This window comes from Esox lucius, chromosome 19 (genome assembly GCF_011004845.1).
Source record: "Esox lucius isolate fEsoLuc1 chromosome 19, fEsoLuc1.pri, whole genome shotgun sequence".
Classification (NCBI taxonomy): Eukaryota; Metazoa; Chordata; class Actinopteri; order Esociformes; family Esocidae; genus Esox; species Esox lucius.
Genome location: NC_047587.1, coordinates 5,531,836 through 5,553,320, shown reverse-complemented (window position 1 = coordinate 5,553,320; position 21,485 = coordinate 5,531,836). Strand labels below are relative to the sequence as shown.

General features: G+C 46.4%; 1 protein-coding gene across 11 annotated transcripts in view; it reads right to left on the bottom strand.

Annotated features, from left to right (window-relative positions):
* The window catches only part of hipk2 (homeodomain interacting protein kinase 2), a 75,393-nt gene that overhangs the window by 15,408 nt on the left and 38,500 nt on the right, over window positions 1-21,485 (bottom strand). For 6 of the 11 annotated variants that reach the window (XM_034288354.1, XM_034288352.1, XM_034288349.1 and 3 more), the window contains exons 3-8: window positions 15,226-15,349; window positions 13,398-13,520; window positions 11,175-11,273; window positions 7,719-7,903; window positions 7,301-7,463; window positions 188-410 (exon numbers count right to left, since the gene is read on the bottom strand). In XM_034288354.1, coding sequence (XP_034144245.1) covers window positions 188-410; window positions 7,301-7,463; window positions 7,719-7,903; window positions 11,175-11,273; window positions 13,398-13,520; window positions 15,226-15,349 — 917 coding nt within the window. The remainder of the gene's footprint in view (window positions 1-187; window positions 411-7,300; window positions 7,464-7,718; window positions 7,904-11,174; window positions 11,274-13,397; window positions 13,521-15,225; window positions 15,350-21,485) is intronic. The other 5 variants (XM_034288351.1, XM_010883331.5, XM_034288355.1 and 2 more) reach the window with 3 other exon arrangements.

Genomic DNA, 21,485 nt, shown 5'->3' with positions numbered 1-21,485 from the left:
ATGATGGTGAAAAATAATCACTTGTAACAGGAAAGGACAAATCGGACCCAACGGCAGGCTGTGCTACGGGATCTCACGTTTGCCGCCCTCCCCAGCTGTTACAGTCAAAACCAGGCACGGAGAAAACCCTGATCATAGGTCCGAGGCCTTGTCACAAGGCACACACGGTGTTGGTCTGAGATCTCACCTTGGAAGCCGGGCGGGCAGACGATGAGGGCTTGCTGGAAGGGGTCGGGCCGGGCTGCACAGAGCTGGGGCGCTCCCGGCTGCAGAGGCAGGGTCCGCTGGGCCACGGCGGCCATGGAGGCCACGGAGGGCTGATAGAGTGCAGATTGGTAGTTTAGTATGGACACATCAGGGTTGGCAAGGGAAAGGGTGGCACTGGTGGTGGAGGGAGCCAGGTCCGTGGCCTAAAGGAACCATGGGACCAAAACGAAAAGCCGTGAAGATATACCACGCGTGGCCTTGGAGAGTCACATGAAGTTGTGAGGGCGGGGTGGGGGACGTGGGTGGGAGACAATCCTAACTTACAACAGAAACAGTAATTTACCGACAATGCTTTAGTTGTCTTGAATGATATACGAAACCCAGAGGCTTTCATGAAGCACTGAGGGAGCACTGATCTAGGACGAGGTACTCGCGGTCCAACATAATCTTATTGATTATGATATCAGCACTCCCACACAACGTTGTTAATATGGGCCCTGGTAAGGCTGGAATAAAGGGTGATATAAAGATACGTGACAAAGACGCCCTTCTTCCCTCCAGGGTCCTTTTCCTCCCTCTGGCTACGCAGCAACTACGTATGTCTCAACACATTCAAATCATCCTGGACCCACTCCTCCAGACCCACAATTATCTCTGTGACGGGTCAGCATGGACAGCCAGCTGAATTCCTGAGTGAAAGAATCGGGCTTATGCAAGTTTCCAAAATTGCATTTTCTTAAAAGGTCTAATAATGAGCTGAGTTGTTGCAGGACTGTCCAATAATTTTTCTCCTTATCTTGACACCAGATCTCTATCCTTGAGAGCAGCCACATTTCAAAGGCGTTAGACGCTTGGTAATTACCTAAACATAATAAAAACCTGAGGCGTATTTATTAGGGCATGGCTTAAAAAAATTACTTGGGAACGGTCAATGAAAGCAAACGTTTCTTAGTTAGTGCCTCCCCTTTTACAGCCTTATTTTATTCCATTTGAAGACTAATGAATATGACCCTGGACATGGGGAGAGCATCAGTGAGGGCTAACGAAGGCAGTGCGGTCAAAATACAATTAGTCTGACAACACCTAGATTAATGAATTCATTTTCATTAGGCCTGGTTGAGGGAGAATTCAGAGACTGCAGGTTCATTTTTCATGATGCAGTCTGCAGTGAGCTCCACGAGCTCCACGAGGGGCGAAGTAATCAATATGCCACTGTGGTATTCATCATACACAACGATGACACGGCCTGCAAACAGAAAACACAGAACCTTTCACTGTTCCTCGCAAAACAAAAAAACACTTAATAAATCACTCACTTAGCTCTGCCCACCCTGAACTTAGTGACTCAGAGAACGAAATAGCAACTTAAACCTATGTATTAATGGAAGTGCAGTCTTGGTTCTACAGAGAGGGGGGCCAGGGGGGTCCAGTGTCTTTGGTTTTACAGAGAGGGGGTCCAGAGTCTTTGGTTTTACAGAGAGGGGGTCCAGTGTCTTTGGTTCTACAGAGAGGGGGTCCAGAGGGGTCTAGTGTCTATGGTTCTACGGAGAGGGGGTCCAGGGGGGTCCAGTGTCTTTGGTTCTACAGAAAAGGGGTCCGGAAGGCTCCAGTGTCTTTGGTTCTACAGAGAAGGGGACCAGGGGGGTCCAGTGTCTTTGGTTCTACAGAGAAGGAGACCAGGGGGGTCCAGTGCCTTTGGTTCTACAGAGAAGGGGACCAGGGGGGTCCAGTGTCTTTGGTTTTACAGAGAAGGGGACCAGGGGGGTCCAAGTGTCTGTCCAATATGTTCAGTGAAAAAGAACAATGTGTAGCAGAAGAAAAACAAAAGATGTTTAGCACAGACTGGAAACCTTCCGTCACACAGCCCACACAGCACTACATGAAGTGCTGAAGCACCAAAAGTGAAATGGAGAAAAACAGGAGAGGAGGAAGAGGAGGAAATCCGCTGATGGGATTCCTAAGGCTTAATAGCAATAAACCGCAAGCTAAGCAAGAAGTGTAAGGATGTCACGTGTCTCCTCAGCAGTTTGTGACAACCCCCACGGACCGACACCTAGCCAGGTTGTCTTTACCTTATCAGGCAGGCTGAGCATCGTACAATGAGGAGTGTTATTTTCCGGGTGGTCAATGCATTCTTTTCAAATAAAGGAATAGCGGCTGATTGTGGGTATATTCATGTCGACCAAATATAACTGCAATCAACCACGCCGGGCTTCTTGCTTTGGCAGCATTGTGCCACCATCAGGACAAACAAGGATGAGTTAATGCTTTCCAAACATCATACTCAGCATCAAAAGAGATCCTGGCTTCTGACCCGCTGCTTTTCATGAATTTTGGGATGTTTTGATTGACTACTTTAAACCTTTTGTTTAAAACAGCCAGACGGACAGTTGTAGTAGCGAACATTGATGTCCCCATGTTGTCAAACACAACCTTTCCCAGGACTCCAACTCAAACCCAATGACTGCAACGAGATTCTGCAACGAGCCAATGAGATTCTGTCAAAGGGAAGATCCATTGCACTATTTGGGGTGTTTTTTCAGTGTACCGAGGTAATAATGACTGGTTGTAGGCAGTGTGTAAAATGAACACCCACCACCTGCAAACACTGGGACATTTTGGGGGCTAAATTGCAAAATTTTTCCAGAAACGTTGGCATGTAGCCAAGGAGCATATTGGGAACAAAACATTTTATATTGCAAAGAATACATGATCCTGTTTAATCTATGAACATTTTATAAACACCACAACATCACTGAATGACTCATATTATGACTGTCCTCAAATCTGAACCCTGGATCATTCTAGATTTGCAAGCGCAATATCTGACGAGTAGAGAGACGCCTGCGTAACGAGAGAACATGAGAACAGGCCAGTGGTCTAGGCTTCTAAATTGCCACAGAGGAGAAATCGCACAGCTTCACAGAACTGCATGTCAGGTGAAGTTGGCCCCCAAACCAACGCAAAACGTCGTCAAACTATGCTCAATCGTTTGTGCTGGTTTGTGCTGTAAAAAGTTTTGTTTGTGCTGTTTCGTTTTTTAAAAATATAAAAATAACATTTTTAGGTCATTCTGAGGTCACTCAGCCCCCCCCACATGCTCCAAATGCACCCAAAATAGTCTCGTTCGTTTGTGCTTTGTTTGTGCTGGTTTGTGCCGGTAAAAGTTTTGTTTGTGCTGCGTTGGGTTTTAAAATATTAGACATTGAATTATAGACGATGACATCACCAGCCCCCCCACATGCTCCAAATTCTCGTTCGTTTGTGCTCCGTCTGTGCACAACTAACTGTATGGGAAAGACACTGAATGAGAGAGAATTATATACGGTGCACCAGCCCACTTTTTTTTAACAGTAGGCTAGTTGAAGTAACAACGTAAGACCTAAAGAATCGGCAAACCAAATCACTGTGCATTTTCAACTTTTAACGAACACTGATGCGGATCACAGGATGTGTGGATGCAGCATAAACTTCAAGGTGAGTGTTTTTACTTACTGTATGCTGTGTTTTGTTAATAATATAAACATTTTCACAAATACACGCACCATAATCTGTTTGCTGTGTTTATACACATGTGTATTGTAAAGGCCTATAGGCCTATATGTCTCTTAAGCTCACTATGGCTTTTGTTTTTTATTAAACATACACTGATATTGTGAAATATTATTACAAGCTGTTTGCTATTTTGTAGCTCTTTTCGGTTATATATTATATAATATGTATAATAACAATGTCATTTATTCCTGTGATGTAAAAGCAGAATCTTCTGTATAATTAGACCTACTCCAGTTTTCAATTTCACATGATTCATTAGAAATCATAGTAAAATGTTGATGGTATGCTCAATTATTATTGGTGCTCAGTTAAGAAAGGTTCTTAAATGAGTTCCATCCACCGAAGATCTCGCCGCAAGTTTGTTTTCTTCCACCACGGACAATCCATTCCATCCATCTGGTCACCTGCACGCTCTGTCGCACCTGTCTCACGTCATCAGAATACTGCACCCACTGGATCACATAGGGCTGAACGCACCGTCTGGCTGCACAGAAAACCCGGACTGGACTGCAGTGCCTTCCGCACTTCCTATACACTTAATCATACTCTCCAATCACCTGCAAATCCGCTCACTGTCCCCTGGCAAATGCAATACCCCCACACCCCTCCGACCATACAAACTGCTAACCAGGACAACCTCAGATCTCTCCAGCCTGCCCCCATCCCACCTCCCTCTCACCATGCCAACTTTGCCCTCCTCAACACCCGACCACTCAACAATAAAGCCCCTGCCCTCCATGAACTAATCCTAGACAACACTCTGGACTTCCTTCTGCTCACTGAAACCTGGCAACAACCCAATGACTTCTTCTCCCTCAACCAAGCATCCCCCCCTGGCTACAACTACATCTGCAAACCCCGCCCCTCCCACCGTGGAGGTGGCCTCGCTGTTATCATCAATCAGAACTTTCACATCACAGAACTCACCCTACCCTCAGTATCATCGTTTGCATATCTCGCCTTCAAAGACCAACCCCACGCCCCCGCCTCCTCAGAGAAATCACCTTCCGCAACCTTAAATCAATCGATCCCCACCATCTCTCTGACCTGCTCTCCACCACTCTCCACCTGGACTCAACCCTGACCTCACCTGATGATCTCACAAACCACACTTTTAACACCTCTTCACCCTGGTCCACACCTGCACTCCGGAAAATGAAACTGGCCGCCAACTTGAACGTCTGACAAAGAAATCCTCCCTCACAGTCCACCATGAAGCCTATAAACTCCATCTCACTGCCTACAAAGACGCCCTCATTGCTGCCAAATCTGCCTACCTTTCCACCATCCTCACCGACCCCTGCCAAACCCCCAGAACCCTCTTCTCCACAATGAACAACCTCATCAACTCATTCCTCCACTTCTTCGCTGACGAAATCAACATCATCTACCAATCTCAGTCCCCTGTATCTCACCTCTCAGTATCTACTCCAGCACCCACCATGGACCCTCTCTCCATCTCTCCTGACCTCTTGACCCCTCCTCCTCGCTGCCTCCTCTCCCAGTTTGACCCGGTCACTCCTCCTGAAATCTCCAAACTCTTCAGCTCTTCCAAACCCACTACCTGCTCCCTTGACCCCCTAACTCCACTCATGAAGTCCTGGCTCCCCGTCCTATGCCCCTACCTCCCTAACCTCTTCAACTCCTCACTGTCCCTTGGAACTGTCCCCTCGGCCTTCAAAACTGCCGCTGTCACCCCAATCCTTAAAAAACCTGGTCTGGATCCCACCTCCCTCAACAACTACCGCCCAATATCCAACCTCCCATTTCTGTCTAAAACCCTGGAACGTATAGTCACCACACAACTACAAACGCATCTTCATGCTAATAACCAATTAGATCCCCTCCAATCTGGCTTTCGCCCCCTCCACAGCACTGAAACCGCTCTCCTCAAAGTCCTAAACGACCTCCTCACCTCTGCTGACACTGGTTCCCTCAACATCCTCATCCTCCTCAACCTGAGTGCAGCCTTCGATACCGTGAGCCATAACATCCTGCTCACCAGACTCAAAGACCTCGGTATCGAAGGTACTGCACTCAGCTGGCTCCACTCCTACCTATCCAACAGATCCCACTTCATCTCTCTCCATAACCACACCTCTGCCACAGCCACAGTCACTCAAGGGGTTCCCCAAGGCCCACTCCTCTTCATCATCTACATCCTCCCTCTTGGTCAGATACTACGCCACTTTAACCTGGACTTCCACTGCTATGCCAATGACACCCAAATCTACCTCAGCACCAAATCCCCCCACAATCCTCCCCTCTCCCACATCAACTCCTGTCTGTCAGCTATTAAAACATCGATGCAACACAACTTCCTCAAACTCAACAGCTACAAAACAGAATTCCTCCTCAATTTCTAATATTTTAAAACCCAACGCAGCACAAATGAAACTTTTACCGGCACAAACCAGCACAAACGAAGCACAAACGAACAAGACTATTTTGGGTGAATTTGGAGCACGTGGGGGGGCTGAGTGACCTCAGAATGACCTAAAAATATTATTTTAATATCTTAAAAAACCAAATTCCGCACAAACAAAACTTTTTACAGCACAGACCAGCACAAAAGGAGCACAAGCGATTGAGCATAGTTTGAAGACGTTTTGCGTTGGATGGGGGGCCAACTTCACGCAGGCTGTAGTCAAGGGTGTTGAACACGTGAGATAGCAGGAGTGGGTAAGAACAATTGTAGGATGGGGGAGAAATTGGTTATCTGAACTAACTAATGTATTTTTGTGTTTTCCAATTTACTGCCATGTCATGGTTTCCTTCCTGCCAAATCACAACTTAAATAGTCCTATTATCTAACTGCAGGTTTTCCACAGCACGTATGTACAGAACGTATCAAACATGGCGACAGGCGTCCAGGGGAGGGGCAAACAGAACGCTAACAACAATCAAATGTTTATCATGACAATGTAAACCTGAAAATAAGCACAATTTAAATTTGGGGGGAAATATATTTTGGCTGGTAAAAAGTCCAAGTTGCTGGGATGTTTTCATCTACCAGCCACAGTAGCTCGTGGCCAAAAAAGTGTATTTTATCCACTGAATGGAGGTGTTTCAGAAATACTTATGCACCACAGCAGTATTTGATCAATGTTGCACCTGGAGAGTTTAAATATTGACATCAGTGGCTGACTGAGCCTGCAATCTAATCTAAAAATTAATGGAGTCATGTTTTGTAGCAGTTATTGGGACCTAAGGTTCAATAGCCTCAATATCCACAGTTCAGTGAATGAAGATAGACCGTTTCAACCAGTGAATGAAGATAGAACGTTTCAACCAGTGAATGAAGATAGACCGTTTCAACCATTGAAATACAGAAACATTTACATTGAACTGCATGAGGAGGTTCACCATTTGGATGGTACCTATGTCAATACCATATGAATGTACATATATATAAGTCAAAAGAGCAGCAGTGGAAATCCCCTTTAGCATTTTTGCTGTGTCCAACAGCATAACCACGTTGCCAAACTGAGCCCTACTCTGCAGGTGAGCTACAGTCATCGCTCCATAGAAGGTGTACCTGGCTGTGCACAGTGTTCAGCTGGTTGTTGAAGGTCATGGTGAGGTTGGTGGAGGTGCTGGGGGCCACGTGGGTGATGAAGGGGGTCTTGCTCTGGTTGACCGTGTCGTACATGCCCACGCGACGCTTACATATGTCCATGTTTTGAAAGCATGATTTGACACTTTTAGATAGAGGGAGATGGAATGAGGGAGAAACAGAGAATGAGGGAGAATAAGGGAACAGGGCAACAGTGGGAAGATTAGGAAGAAAAGGGGAGGTAAAGAGGGAGAGAGAGAGAGAGAGAGAGCGAGAAAGGAGAGAACAAAGGAGCCATGGAGACAGAGAGATTAATAGGATTCTTCCAGAATTTGGTCCAGTTATTCCATTTTCCAATACAACTAGCTAAACATGATATGAAGAGAATTTCTGGTCATACTGTGTGCTGTGTGGGAAGTCGAGGAGATGGGTCATGGTTATGAAGGGGTGATTGAGGGACTCAATTGGGGTGATCCTTTTGTCTGCATCAATCGTCAGCATCTTGGTCAACAGGTCAATAAACTCTCTCCTGTCCGCCTTCTCTGCCAGCATGTCACTCCCCTCCAGGTCTGCCGTCATATTCACCTACAGACACAACCAAACAAACAGACATCAGCGATTTTGTACTTCAGGAGGACTTTCTCAGACCTTAAATGTTTTACCAAAGCCGTGTCGGAAACACCTATAATACCTGTACATAGCCCTACCTCAGGCACCCAAGGCCTCTCAAGGCCTGGGTCAAAATAAGTGCACTATATGGAAAAGGGTGTCTGAGGGCTGTACTGTTAGGGCAGAAAGACAGGAACAACATGGCAGAACTGGACAGAACTAAAAACAAGACATCAGCTATGGTGTCAACATCAGTGACACAGTACGTAAGGACAGCCTTGCACTAACATACTCACATTACAAAAATTTACACTGGTATTCATAACAGAGAAACATAGCAGAGCCAGTTGAAAACACTGCTGGCGTCGTCGCAGAGATTTGCTACCCAAGCAGCAAAACTAAATAAAAGAATGAACCTGATACGTGTTGCCGTTTGTGTATTAAAAGAGACGCACAGAGGACACCTTCTGAGCAGACTCTGAGCGCCTCCAATGAAGACACTGACAGCATATTGTTTTTTATACCCTGGGGGTTTGTAATGTTGGTTCGTCTGTCATTTATGGTAAGGTCTTTTGAAGAAGTACTGGACAGCAGAGCAACAGATTTCCCGCTCAGGGTGGAAAGTTAGAAGGGCTTAGGAAGAGACAGGCGCTGAGCAAAAAGTACTGAGGTTCTGTAGAGAGCAATCTGGAGCAGCCCACATTATTCAGAGGTTTGTCTGAGTACACAAGAGGACAGGGACAGACAGAGACAGGGACAGACATGCTTGTTTATTGGGATTGCCATGGAGAGATAGCTGACCTGCGGCTTATCTGGAGCTGCTCCAGGGGCTATCTGATGGACTGCCAGTCAACAACAAACACTGATTTACTTCTCGTTTGCTATGCAAGTTATTCAGGCTCCGTCCCTAACCCCTCCTTGCCTTGGACATTTCCACTCATCGTGATAAAGAAATAATCTCTGGAATGAGGTGGGGAAATAATCACACTGTCCTCCGAAAAAAAAAGAAATAAAATGGAGATGGGTCTTCCAGAACAACGTAAGTTTAGTTGGGCCCATATTTCCCATGACAGCTCTATCCTCTGTGTCTGCAGATATCATATATTAGTTCCAAATGAAGACAGATGTCCACGCCACTCGATTATTTATCTGTCTGAGTTGTCCACCCCATCAGGACTCTCTCTCTACTGTGTTTTTTTATCGTCTGCGCAGGAGTATGTGCGTGTGCGTGCGTGTGCATGTGTGTGCGTGTGCAGTAAGGGCACACAGAGGACCTGGCCTAAGCATGTTTACTGAATCAGACCAGTATTGGGTAACAGAAACAGGACCTGGCAGAGGCCATTACTTCCCAAAGACTTCCCCCCTATGACAGACCTATAGCACTGGATACTGGTCAATTCTGATTGGCCAGAGTGGACATCACTCAGTACATGTGTAGGTCTATGTGAAGTAGGCGTGTGTGTGTGTGTGTGTGTGCACGCGCAGGGTTGAGATGTAACCGATTACATGGTACTTTTTGAAAACAATCTATTATCTAGAGAAACATTTGATAAAGCTTTGTCACTTGGCTGTAATTTCGCAGTCCGGCAGCTGCTTTGTAACAATGTGCGTCTGCTTTCATGTCCATTGTGCGGAAGAGTAGCTGTTTGTTAAACCTGTTTGTTCAAGGTTGAATCAATGCCAGGCTTTAATTTATGTGACACTTGCACTGCATTCTTGATCCTATACTCACATGTAAAATGTAGGCTGTTACGTTTGTGCAATACTCCTATATTCAAGTTATGTTTGTCACGTTCAATGTTCTGTGTAGACCACACAAAGAGTAGCTGCTACAGTAGACAGTAGCTAAAAGTGAATCTAATAAAATCCAAAAATCTGATAAAGGAAAGAAAAATGATTCATGACAAACAATTGAAAATACAAGCACAGACTTTGGTCCATGAAAACAGTTGGAAGTTGGTGGTAGTGATGGTTTTGAAGAAGCTCTAAAGTGTAATGCAGTTGACTGGTAACCATGGCTGTTATTAAACATTTAAGTCAAAATCATACCATTTCATCAACACATTGAATAACTTCATTATTGGGCTGCCCAATTTCTGTATGAGGAGAAACAACCTCTTGGTTGGGCTGGTAAATATTGTTTTTAGTGTCACACTAGTCAGCAGTTAGGAACAAACATAAAACACATTGTGCTAAAGCTAAATATTGGTGCATGCAATAGATTATTATTTTTCAATGTGTATTTTTCAATAATATCTTACTGAACAATGTCTTTTTTACATTGTTCAGTAAGATATTATTTATCTCAAGTAATCTGCATCAGATGTGTTTATGCTGTTGTATTTACAGGCAGTAAACCTCATTCACCCCTAAAGAAACACAGCATTTTAAAAGCCTGGGATTGGCCTGTTATTCCCCTAAAGAAACAAGGCATTTTAAAGGCCTGGGATTGGGCTCTTATTCCCCTAAAGAAACAAGGCATTTTAAAGGCCTGGGATTGGACATACATTTTCCTAAAGAAACAAGTCATTTTACAGGCGTGGGATTTTTTTGTCCAGATCCGGTACTCTGTAAGTGCTCCAAGATGAGTATGTTTTTGTGGTTGACAGTGAGAACAAAATATGGGCATAGAAACTCACATCCTCCTCATCTGCAAAATGTCACAGGTCTCTGTCAACTTTCCCACCGCGTTCGGAATGAGCGATACAGAAAGATGACTTATGAGTCGTTTTCTGACAGTGCTTTTCCACACCAGGGTCGGGTATGAGTCATGTTCATGAAACACCAAACGGAAGACAAACTGATCATTGAAACGGGCTGAGACTACCTGAGATATTGTCCAATAACAAGCAGCTATCGTTGTTGAATGCGAAATGTTTTAAAAAGCCCCGCTAATGATTTGACACGGTAGGCTAAAAGGTTAAAGGCTAACTGGCAGAATCCCAGGCACGTCACCACCAGGGTTCACGTGCTGCCTTGATGTACCACTCAGACGCATCGCGCACCAAGGACGGAAACAACCTGCGCCTGAGCACACACTACACTCCACTCCAGTCCACTCCAGTCCAGCGTGGACCTGTCATCTATTGAGTGGTGGTTTTTGGAGAAGCCGGGAAAAAAAAGAGAAAAGGATGTGATGTGTGGAAGGGTTTCGATCACCACGCCGTTCGTCTCTTTTCTACATCTGAATGTACATGGACGTGTGTGTGTGTTGTGCGTGCGTGCATAACGTGTGTGTTGTATATACAGTGCTCTGAACCTGTGCCATATCGTCCAGGCAGTTAAAGATGTACTTCCGGGCCTCCTTGGACTTGATGGCTGTTTCTCCCTCATGGTCCTCTGGTGTCTGTGGAGACAAGAAGCAGATGTGCCATCAGTCTTCCTCGGGTCCCCAAGTATCTCATAACACACTAGTTTGTCACAACACAACACACTGGTTTATCACAACACAACTCAACACAACACACTGGTTTGTCACAACACAACACACTGGTTTATCACAACACAACACAACACAGTGGTTTGTCACAACACAACACACTGGTTTATCACAACACAACTCAACACAACACACTGGTTTGTCACAACACAACACACTGGTTTATCACAACACAACACACTGGTTTGTCACAACACAACACACTGGTTTATCAGCAGGACTGAGCTGACTAGTCTTCACGCAACACTGAGGTAACACACACATCTCACAGCCATCACACATAAGATGAAATACACACACATCTGCTTGGACAAACGGGCAGACAGGGACACATAAACACAGACACACTGACACACACACACACACACACACAACACACACATACACTAGAAAGATCTGTATGCACAGAAGACCTTTGATCAAACTGCTGTAATCATTAAGGTATTATCGTGAACCACAGCTTTATGAGAAGTTTGTTCAAGTTGCTGGGACCCCAAAAAAGACACACTAAACTAATCACAGCCCCACAGGTAATTCAACCCGACAAGCTGCTTGTGACAGATAACAGGCTACTCCACTCAAACACCACTAATCATGAATTCACTACAAGGCTGACTTGAAGTATGTTCAATTGCAAAGTTTTTTATTTTTCTGTTGTAAAAATATTCCAATCAATAGCCCTTACCTTAACTAGCCTAAGCTAATGAACGGTTAACAGATGAGGGATTTGAGTTTTCAACTCTATTACAAAACCTGTCACCACCCAGAAGGCTGCATATATTTTTCTGTCCAAAATATTTCAAATATTGTCACAAAACTGGCTGCTGTCAAATGGGAATACTAAGTGAAAGCAAAACTTAGCATTCCTCATGACAGGCCTATCCCTCTGCCAGTCTCAGCGACAGATTTTTTTTTTTGCCAGTTGCTTACTACATTTGATTTTCCACATGCCAACGACATTGGGAGAAAATATGAGGTTGAAGCCTGTTCCGTCTTCTGAACATAACAGCACACACCCAGCAACACACCCACATATAGACAGTTGTTATGACCTGTGGTATGTCGTTGAGCCTCATGTTGCTCAGATAACATCAAAGACATGACCTGGTCCCCACATGACACACTAATCCCCATAAAGTACACTACCTTTACCCCAGAGCTCAACCAGAGGGCTCTACATAGTGAATGTCCAAAGACACCTGATCAGTCTTGGGATAGAACATCTCTGAGTGTGGTGGACAGGGGTGAATATACACATATACACTTAAGTTATTGGACTAGTGGTGTTAGGTTCTGTTTGGTTCCTTTTCGTTTTGTGCTTCTGTTTTTGTACGTAACCTGTTTTGTTAGTTTTTTGTCTTTTGTTTCTGAACGTGCCCTGTCCCTTTTGTTTTCCGATTGTTTTCACCTGTTTGTCGTTTGGTTCTCGTTAGCTCCCTATATAGTTGGCCCTCTTCTGTTAGCCCTTTGTCAGTCATTGTGTTTTATGCTTGGTTTACGTCCGTCCCTGCCACCAGTCCGTGGTGGTGCCTGCCTGTTTTTCTTATGCGTTTGGGTCCTGCTTTAATGATAAAAGTGGAATCACGGTATTAGGTGCAGGAGAGCTATGTCTGTAGGTTCTCTGCATGAAGCAGTTGAGTTCATCCAAAGTTACTGAAGGGAAAAATGCACCACTGCTTGAACAGGCACGGCTCTTTCCTGAGTATCTGCCATAACGCAAGATGTGTGTGTGTGTGTGTGTGTGTGTGTGTAAAGACATGTGACAGAGTGTTTGTGACCTCCCCCTAGATTCATTAGACCCGGGTCCAGTAACCAAATCCTCTGACACAAATCCATTTTGCTCTCATTAGCCTTTGACTTTGTCTAAAGTGAGCGTTGAGTCCTTCCTGTCAGTGCCTCACATTGGGCTTCTGTTCTTCTTCTGTATCCACTTCACGGCAACAATGGTGTTTGAAACCCAACCCCTTCTTGATGTATGGAAAGTTACAGTATCTGTGTTTGTGTGTGTGTGTGTTCATGCTAGATGCCTACCTTCATTCTCCACAGGGGGTAGTTGGTGGAGTCTGTGTCTCTGTTGAAAAACCTGGTTGTCTTGGTCCCGGCACTCAGGAGGTACTCTGCAGGCAGCCCCTGTGTCTGAGAGATGTACCGAATCTACGGAAGAGAACAGAGGACATTAAACACAACGCGGCATTCACAGTATTAGACAGCGTTTGTTAAAATGAACTACTTGGCCACACTTCACACTGGGCATTTTACCCTTTTTTCGAGGCACATGTTTATTTAACTGAATATGCTACTGCAGTTGGGAAATCTAAATCCGTTGGCGGAGGAATCGCTGAGCGATAAAAAGGTAACAATCACCTCATCGAAGCCCATCGCAACGGGAAGACGCATCACGCACATGCAGTACCGACGGCGGTGCGGTCCTAGTTGTGACCCGCGGTGAGAAAAAACATTAGGTCCTAACAGAGATTCGGAACCAGACCGTCACACACACTCCTACTCCTGGTTCTGCAGCTGACCTCAGTCAGATCAGCTGAGGCCTGGATTCCTACTGTTGAATCTGAATGGTGTGTGTGTGTGTGTGGGTCTCCCATTCTCCTGACACACAGACCGCTTCGGACCCCTCCACCCTGTCTCCATTTAACCCAGCAGCACCGAGCCAAAACATCTAAATACTATTTAGGCTCCCTGGTACCGCGGTAGCCCTCCATGATCCGGTCTGGATTATAAACAAGCTCAGGGTTCTTCTATTTTGGACTGGATACCACAGGTACCAGGTGACAGAGACGTCTTTTTACTGTTTTCTCTACGCTGGTAATAACAGCAGTGAGGACCTCTGTACACCATATAAATACCACTCCTGAGTTATTCCCTCCTGAGTTAAATGGAATGGTGCCTGTTGCACATGTTGCGCAGTTATTTTTGTTTATGGGAAGGCCAGAGGGCATTGGTGATTTTGGAAGTGGGTTCCCCAATTCGATTAGCCCATTTTTACACTGACAGTTTTAGACAATCATCACACGTTGTGCTGTAGGTTTGTAGCGTAACATTTGTCCATCCTGGTCACTTCCAAAAGCTAAACGTATGCGTGGAGGGGCTTTTTGTACCGTACCTTTACGAGTCTTGACGTCAAAAACATTGATGATAAATAAAGCGCTGACATCATGTATGTGTGTGTTTGTGTGTACATGTGTGTGCGTGTATGTGTGTGTGTGTGTGTGTGTATATCTCTGTGGGTAACTGTGTGTTTATCTCTTTATGTGAATCTGCATGTGTATCTCTTTGTTTGTATCTGTGAGTGTTTCTCTGTGTGGGTATCTGTCTGTATGTGTGTATCTGCACGTTTATACATGTGTGTGTGTGTGTGTGTCTCCTATTCTCCTGACAGACAGGCAGCTCCAGATCCCTCTCCTGCCTCCCCGTTTATCCCAGCAGATGAGCCACTCGGCCCAATTAGAGGCGCTCCGTTGCTCCACAGCGACACATACTTCTGATACTCTCTCCCTCTGTTCTTCCACTCCTACCTCCCTCTTTATTTTATTTTAATAAACTCAGTTTAGGCTCTTTGGGAAAGCCTTGAGCGAGTGTGGCTCTGTGTCTCAGAATCAATCAAGATGTTTTTTCTCCCGTTCTGAAACGTATCTGAGGTAGTTCGGCTTGCAAAGCAATCCCATTGATCCGATCCCCTCCTCCCCACACTGCGTTCCACCATGGGAGCATTATTTGTAGTGATGTACACGTCATCACCCACTAACGGGACAGAGTTAGCGTGCCGCTGTCGCAGAAAACACATGCTTCTTCGTGTAGGCACCAGTCATTCTGCTTCTGGTTGTGAACCCAACATTCACCCTACCTGGTCATACTCTGAGGCCCCTGGGTAGAGGGGCCAGCCCAGGAAGAGCTCGGCGATGACACAGCCCAGGGACCACATGTCGATGGCCTCACAGAACGGCAGGCCCAGGATGATCTCTGGAGCTCTGAGGGGAGAGGGAGAAAGAGAAAGAAAGATAGGATGGTCAGATTTGATTCAGGTGAGAGTGTTTCTGTGAGGTTAGAACTGATTAAAGGAGGAACAGCTACTGTGTGTGGGCAATAATGAGCTGATTGAGTCATCACCCAGAGTGTTTATAAGAAACAGTATCTCCTAAAGCGTCAAGAAAATGACCTGAAGATGTACACCACAGTGTGCAGGTTGTTACTGGGTTTTGGTCATATGAAGCAACACTGCTGTATCAAACACTTAGATGAAAGATTCAATTTTGGGAGCAGAAAACCCTGGGTGACATTCAGCTGGGACTCAGCAACCTAACTCGAGGTACATGGTAACTGGGCAGCTCTATTCAGAAGATCCCCCCCCCCAAAAAAAACAGGATTTAATTACATTCCAATGCCAGCAGCAGTGTTGTCTCAACCAAGATAAACGAATCAATCAGACTGTCATTCTCAGATATGTTATCTTAAACTGATCTCACACAAGCTTTCTGCCTTTATATAACACCTCGTTTAGCAGAGCTTTGACAGAAGTTGGGTTCATTTGAATTGGGTTTAGGCAATGGCTAGGTGTCTATTTAAATTGTACATGAAAAGCAGTAGGTTTTATATGCAAACAGCCGATCCTAAACCAACCCTGTTTCCTAACACTAACAGAATGTACCCACCCAGCTACATCACTAATCTACAGAGTAAGTTCTCCTAAGCTGCTATGAAAAGTCCATTCTGACATAAGCAGTAACCCATTTTATGAAAAGCATGTGGGGGATGGGTGGGTGTTTTGGGGAAGAGGATGGGTGTTGGTTATAAAAACCCAATGTGAAATCAATTGTGAAACCAACAGAAACATCCAGAGCAACCCATGTCAGACTCTGGGCAGTAAAGGAGCAGCAAAGGAGAGTTCATAACACCAGAGTCTCATTCCCAGGTTTTTTAACTCAGGGTCTTTACACAACACAGGAGCCCAGGGGCCACGCTTCCAGAGCCAACGGTGAATAACTAGGTCTGGCTGAGCACTGAACTGGATGAAAAGCACTGACTGGGTAATATGACTTCCGACAGACAACGTTTCTGGAAAATGATACCTTTTACTTTAGTTAGAATCTACTCTAATCCACTAAGCTGAGGTCTCCGATGAGTCGTTGTGTCCAGGCAGCTGGCTGCTTCTAGAGTGAACCAGAGACTTGGACACGCACGCACCATGCACTACTCCATCACTATTAGTGATACATCTCAATTCTCTCCGATCGGATTTTTGGACATTTACGTTCCCCCGTTTAAATGAGAGCCGCTAGCAGAGCTCCCAGAGTTCCTTGCCTACGGTGGTCATGACAACAGGGCAAGTGGAGAGCAGCAGTCTGGGAGGGAGACAGAGACGGCTGGCCCCCGGCCCGCTGGACAGGCCTGGAGAACAGATCATGTGGAAAGAGGCTGGGGGGGTGGGGGGGGGGGGTTGTCATGGGGCTTGAGATCTTCACCTCTTCCTCACCAACTGTGGGATTGTGTGCGACGAGACGGGCCATAATCACAAATTGTAATTCATGAAATTGGGAGTAGGAAAAACGTGGGCAAAATGTGGGTCATTTTACATATAGTAAATATACATGAACAGACGTCTCCTGTGACAATAAAGCCTTTCAAATTGAAATATGTAATTGAAAATTAAATGAGATGGAGGAATAGAGAAGGATAGAGAGAGAGAAAGAGACGGACAAAGAGGGGGAGAATGAGCAAAAATAAGCTAAAAGAGAGAGACTGCCACTCTCTCCAGTGAAAATAATATTTCCTTGTGGAAAAGGCTTAGTAAAACACAAAGGGTGCTTATTGGGGTCTCGGGGGCAGCACTGGAAAAAACACCAAGACAACATAGCACCAATAGAATCTGAGGGAAGCTACATTACACACAGATACAAAGACACCTTCAACACACAAAGAGCTGGGCCATCCAGTGTGGGTTGCCAAAGCACCATAGAGGCGCCTGCTTGGAGAAGATAGCACTGGGCAGGACACTGTGTGCTGAGGGAGACTGAGATGGACGCCAAACTATGGACTACAGCCTCGCGTCAGTCAGCACAATCCTCCCCCTCGTCAAACTGCATTAACTTCAGAGACAGGAGTTGTAAAAAGAGGGACGCAGAAGATCTCATGCACACACACACACTCACTCACACACACACACACACACACACACACCCACACACAAGCCCTGTATTTGTGCAATCATGATATCAACCCATCTTTCTCTCATCAGGCTTTAAAGTGGAATGGCCATTGCAGCTTGCCAGACAGGATACTGAATTAAACACTGTCAACATTAAACCACTGAGTAGAAATCATCTCACATTTTGACACACTGGACCACACTGAACCACATTAGACCACACCGGAACCCTGGGACACACTGGACACTGGAACCCCACTGGACCCCTGGAACACACTGGACCCCTGGATCGCACTGGACCACGGAACCACACTAGATCACTGGAACAAACTGGACCCTGAACCACACTGGACCCCTGAACCACACTGGACCCCTGAAACACACTGGACCCCTGAAACACACTGGACCCCTAGAACTGCACTGGACCACGGAACCACACTAGACCCCTGGAATACACTGGACCCCTAGAACACATCATGCCACACTGGACCACACTGAACCACATTAGACCACACCGGATGCCTGGAACACACAGGACCCCTGAACCACACTGGACCCCGGAACCCCACTGGACCCCTGGAACACACTGGAACCCTGGAACACACTTGACCACAGAACCACACTGGACCCCTGAACACACTGGACCCCTAGAACACATCGTGACACACTGGAACACACTGAACCACATTAGACAACACCGGACCCCTGGGGAACACAGGATCCCTGAACCACACTGGACCCCTGGAACACACTGGACCCCTGAACTACACTGGACCGCTGGCACACTAGAGGTTCCCAAATCTAGAGGTTACAGCAGCAGCTCCCCTCCCAGAACTCGTCTCCACCCCATGGAATATTAGCATCATCCTAAAATAAAATGAATGTGACACAACAACCAATCATGTAGAGAACGGTCCAGTCAGGACTGACAGCAATGTTCTTTTCCATGGTAGACGTCTGTGCCACGCCTGATGTAATGGAAGTGTGTTTATTTTACAACAGTCATCTGTGGACCATAAAAAAAGAGAGCAAATTAGTCCTGCATCATCCTGTGTGTGTGTGTGTGTGGCCTTCACAGCCTGTTATAGCAGATGATGTTATGTTTGGATCAATTTCAGGCAGAACCTCCAGGGCCCAGGCTGTTCCCATGACTCCCCTGTCTGACTGATAACACCACCCAGTGACCCAGCTCAGGAAATACAACCACCAATGCAAATCTCCTCACCACTTCCATGGCATGCAAAACACAGCAGCTGCTGATAATGTAAGCCTTTACACAGAGAGGCACGGATAACAGGAGGCGTGGCCTGACCGGCTCCGACGCGTAGACCAGTACCAAGACGCATGGCGGCCGGGGCCCTGCTGGCGGCGGGGGAGTTGGCCCCGCTTAGATAACAGCTCTGAGCTCTGTTCTTCTGGAAAGTTCCATCCAGCACACATGTGCACACCATGAGTGGTGGCACAGAAACCCCACCACCTGACTCGCACCAGTGACCACGACCGTTCTGGAGCGTGGCGGATCCAGGGAGACAGACAGCGGACCGCAGGGCGACCCTCTGAGGTGAAGTCACATTCCAGCGTGCACGTTGCAGGCAGACTGCCTCAGACCGCCACTGCACACGTGCACTGTGCTCCCACACAGGCCCGAGACACGCTAGACCGTCCAGCATTTGGCTGGCTGAATAGGAGCCCAGTGTTCTGCCGGGTTTGGGCTGGGGGGTCCGAGAACAGTGGTCCCTGGCTTGGGGGGAGAGGGTGGTTGGGGGGGGGGGGGGGGGGACTCTGACATCCTCCTAGCTGGCCTCTCATTGACAAGGACCAGTCCCCTGGGAGCTACAGGGATGGCATAACACCACACAGCCAATGAATGGGGTCTTTCTTCTGCCCCTAAACTAGGGCAAACCAGGCAACCGGGGCGGATGGCGAGGCGGTCAGAAGGGCTGCGTCTCTCGCCCTCGCCGCTCCACCATCCCCACCGTGCAGCCGCTATTCCCGGCTCTGACATCACGGGTGGTGGGCACGTCGAGACGCATCCATCACCCTGACCTTCCCTCGGCCTGTCTGGCACATCCGCCCCACATTTACACTCCGCTGCCGCGTGGTTGAACCGGAGCGGTAACCTAGGGTAGGTGACATCACTGGTTTAGCGTGCAGCATTTTAACGGGACAACGTTCCTAACGCAATGACTCACTACCAGGAACGTCACATTCATCCTATACCTTGGTGAACATTTTTATACAGTGTGTGAGGTCCTTGGCCAGGAACTAATATCGCAGCTGAGATAAACTCAAACACGGTTGAACTTTCCATGACATCTCCATGTGCAACAATAATTGCACTTGTATAATATAGTCAAACCCAAAACTTGAAAACAACAGAGAGTAATAGCCTATTTACTGTGAAAATAACTGGCCTGGTTGAGTTAAGTTCATTTGAAGAGCTCTTTGCTTCCTGACATGATGAAGAGAGGACAGAAAGCTCTCGTGTGGTTGACAGGAAAAAGCTCTTGTTGGGAAGGGAGGGGCCTGGCTAATACTATTTATGGAGGCTGTCTTTCCCCTATTCACCTCTTCTCCTTTCTAGCCATCACTCCTTCTTCCCCCTGGCTGGTCTAATGAAAGAGGCATTGCTCTTTTTCTGCTCTGTAAAATAAGGACTTCCGTACTCAGCCACCAGAGATCCATCTCTATATAATTATTTATGTCCCCAGGGTTCCAGTGGCGACCGCTCAATCTGTAACTCGGTGAAGGCCTTTGGAATAAATGCTGGGTGACAGCCACTGACCGAGGGACCGAGTGACCAAGGGACAAACACCAAATATAAACAGCACAGACCTTGCATGAGGAACACAAAGTGGGCAGAGCGAGCTCCTACTGAGAGTTGCATTATAAAAGGTTTGGTAAATGTAGGTTCTGCTTTTCCCCCAGCCGCCGGGAGCCAGACACAGTACCTAGCTGGGTAAGTCATGGCCAATATACAGACTTTTACCGAGACCTTGGGAAGTAATGTCCTGTATCCTATCGTTCAGGGTCCAGTTAACATTCCTAGTGCTCAAGGTCTTGTAAAGAGGACGGCCTCAGTCTACTCAAAAGGCACGTAGAAATGCTGACAGGGCTGTCGGTGTCTCACCTGCTATTAAATTAGCATAGCTACCGCTGACTTCCTCCAAGACGAGGGGGAGAGGGAGGATGTTGACAGGGAGTGGGGGAGGAAAGTCAGGGAGTGATGGAAGGAGTTTGAAAGAGGTGAGACGAAAATGAACAGTGGGTGGGGAAGAAATGATTCGATAAGAGGCACACGGTGAGTAATACGTAGTTACGTTCCACTTAACGTGACCGTTAGCAGTACGGTACGAGGAAGCCGTTAGCAGTACGGTACGAGGAAGCCGTTAGCAGTACGGTACGAGGAACATCCTACAGAGCAGGTAAGGCGTTAAGGACAGGACAGCACTCCAATTTAAAGCTCTTTCTGTGCCATCTTAAAAGCACCATGGAGTATGAATAGCCAAACATAGAGAATGATAGAGGACCCCAAAAGATATATCCTGTTGCTGCTAGAACGTTCTCAATGCCCTGCATTCCGTAAATCACATGATTCCATCCAGGTCATCAGAAGGAATCAGTAAATGGACCGTGTGTACTAATTCCATTGCTGTAGGTGACAGTAAATTGCCATCCTAGGCCTCTATTAGTTTGTATTCAAACAGAGTATGCACACATTGAATACTAACTAATAGAGGAAAAGTAACTACATAAATATTGGGATAGCTTCGTTGGTGCCCGCAGACAGCGTACTGGGAAAGATATCTTTCTTGCATTAGCACAGACAACACAGGGAGTATTCTCTAACATGGCACCCATGGCCTCAGAAACGTGTCATTTAAACAGCGATAACAGATTCAGCAGTGATTATATCGGCTGCTCTCATCTGTTATTTCATATTTAATCTAAACATAATCTCT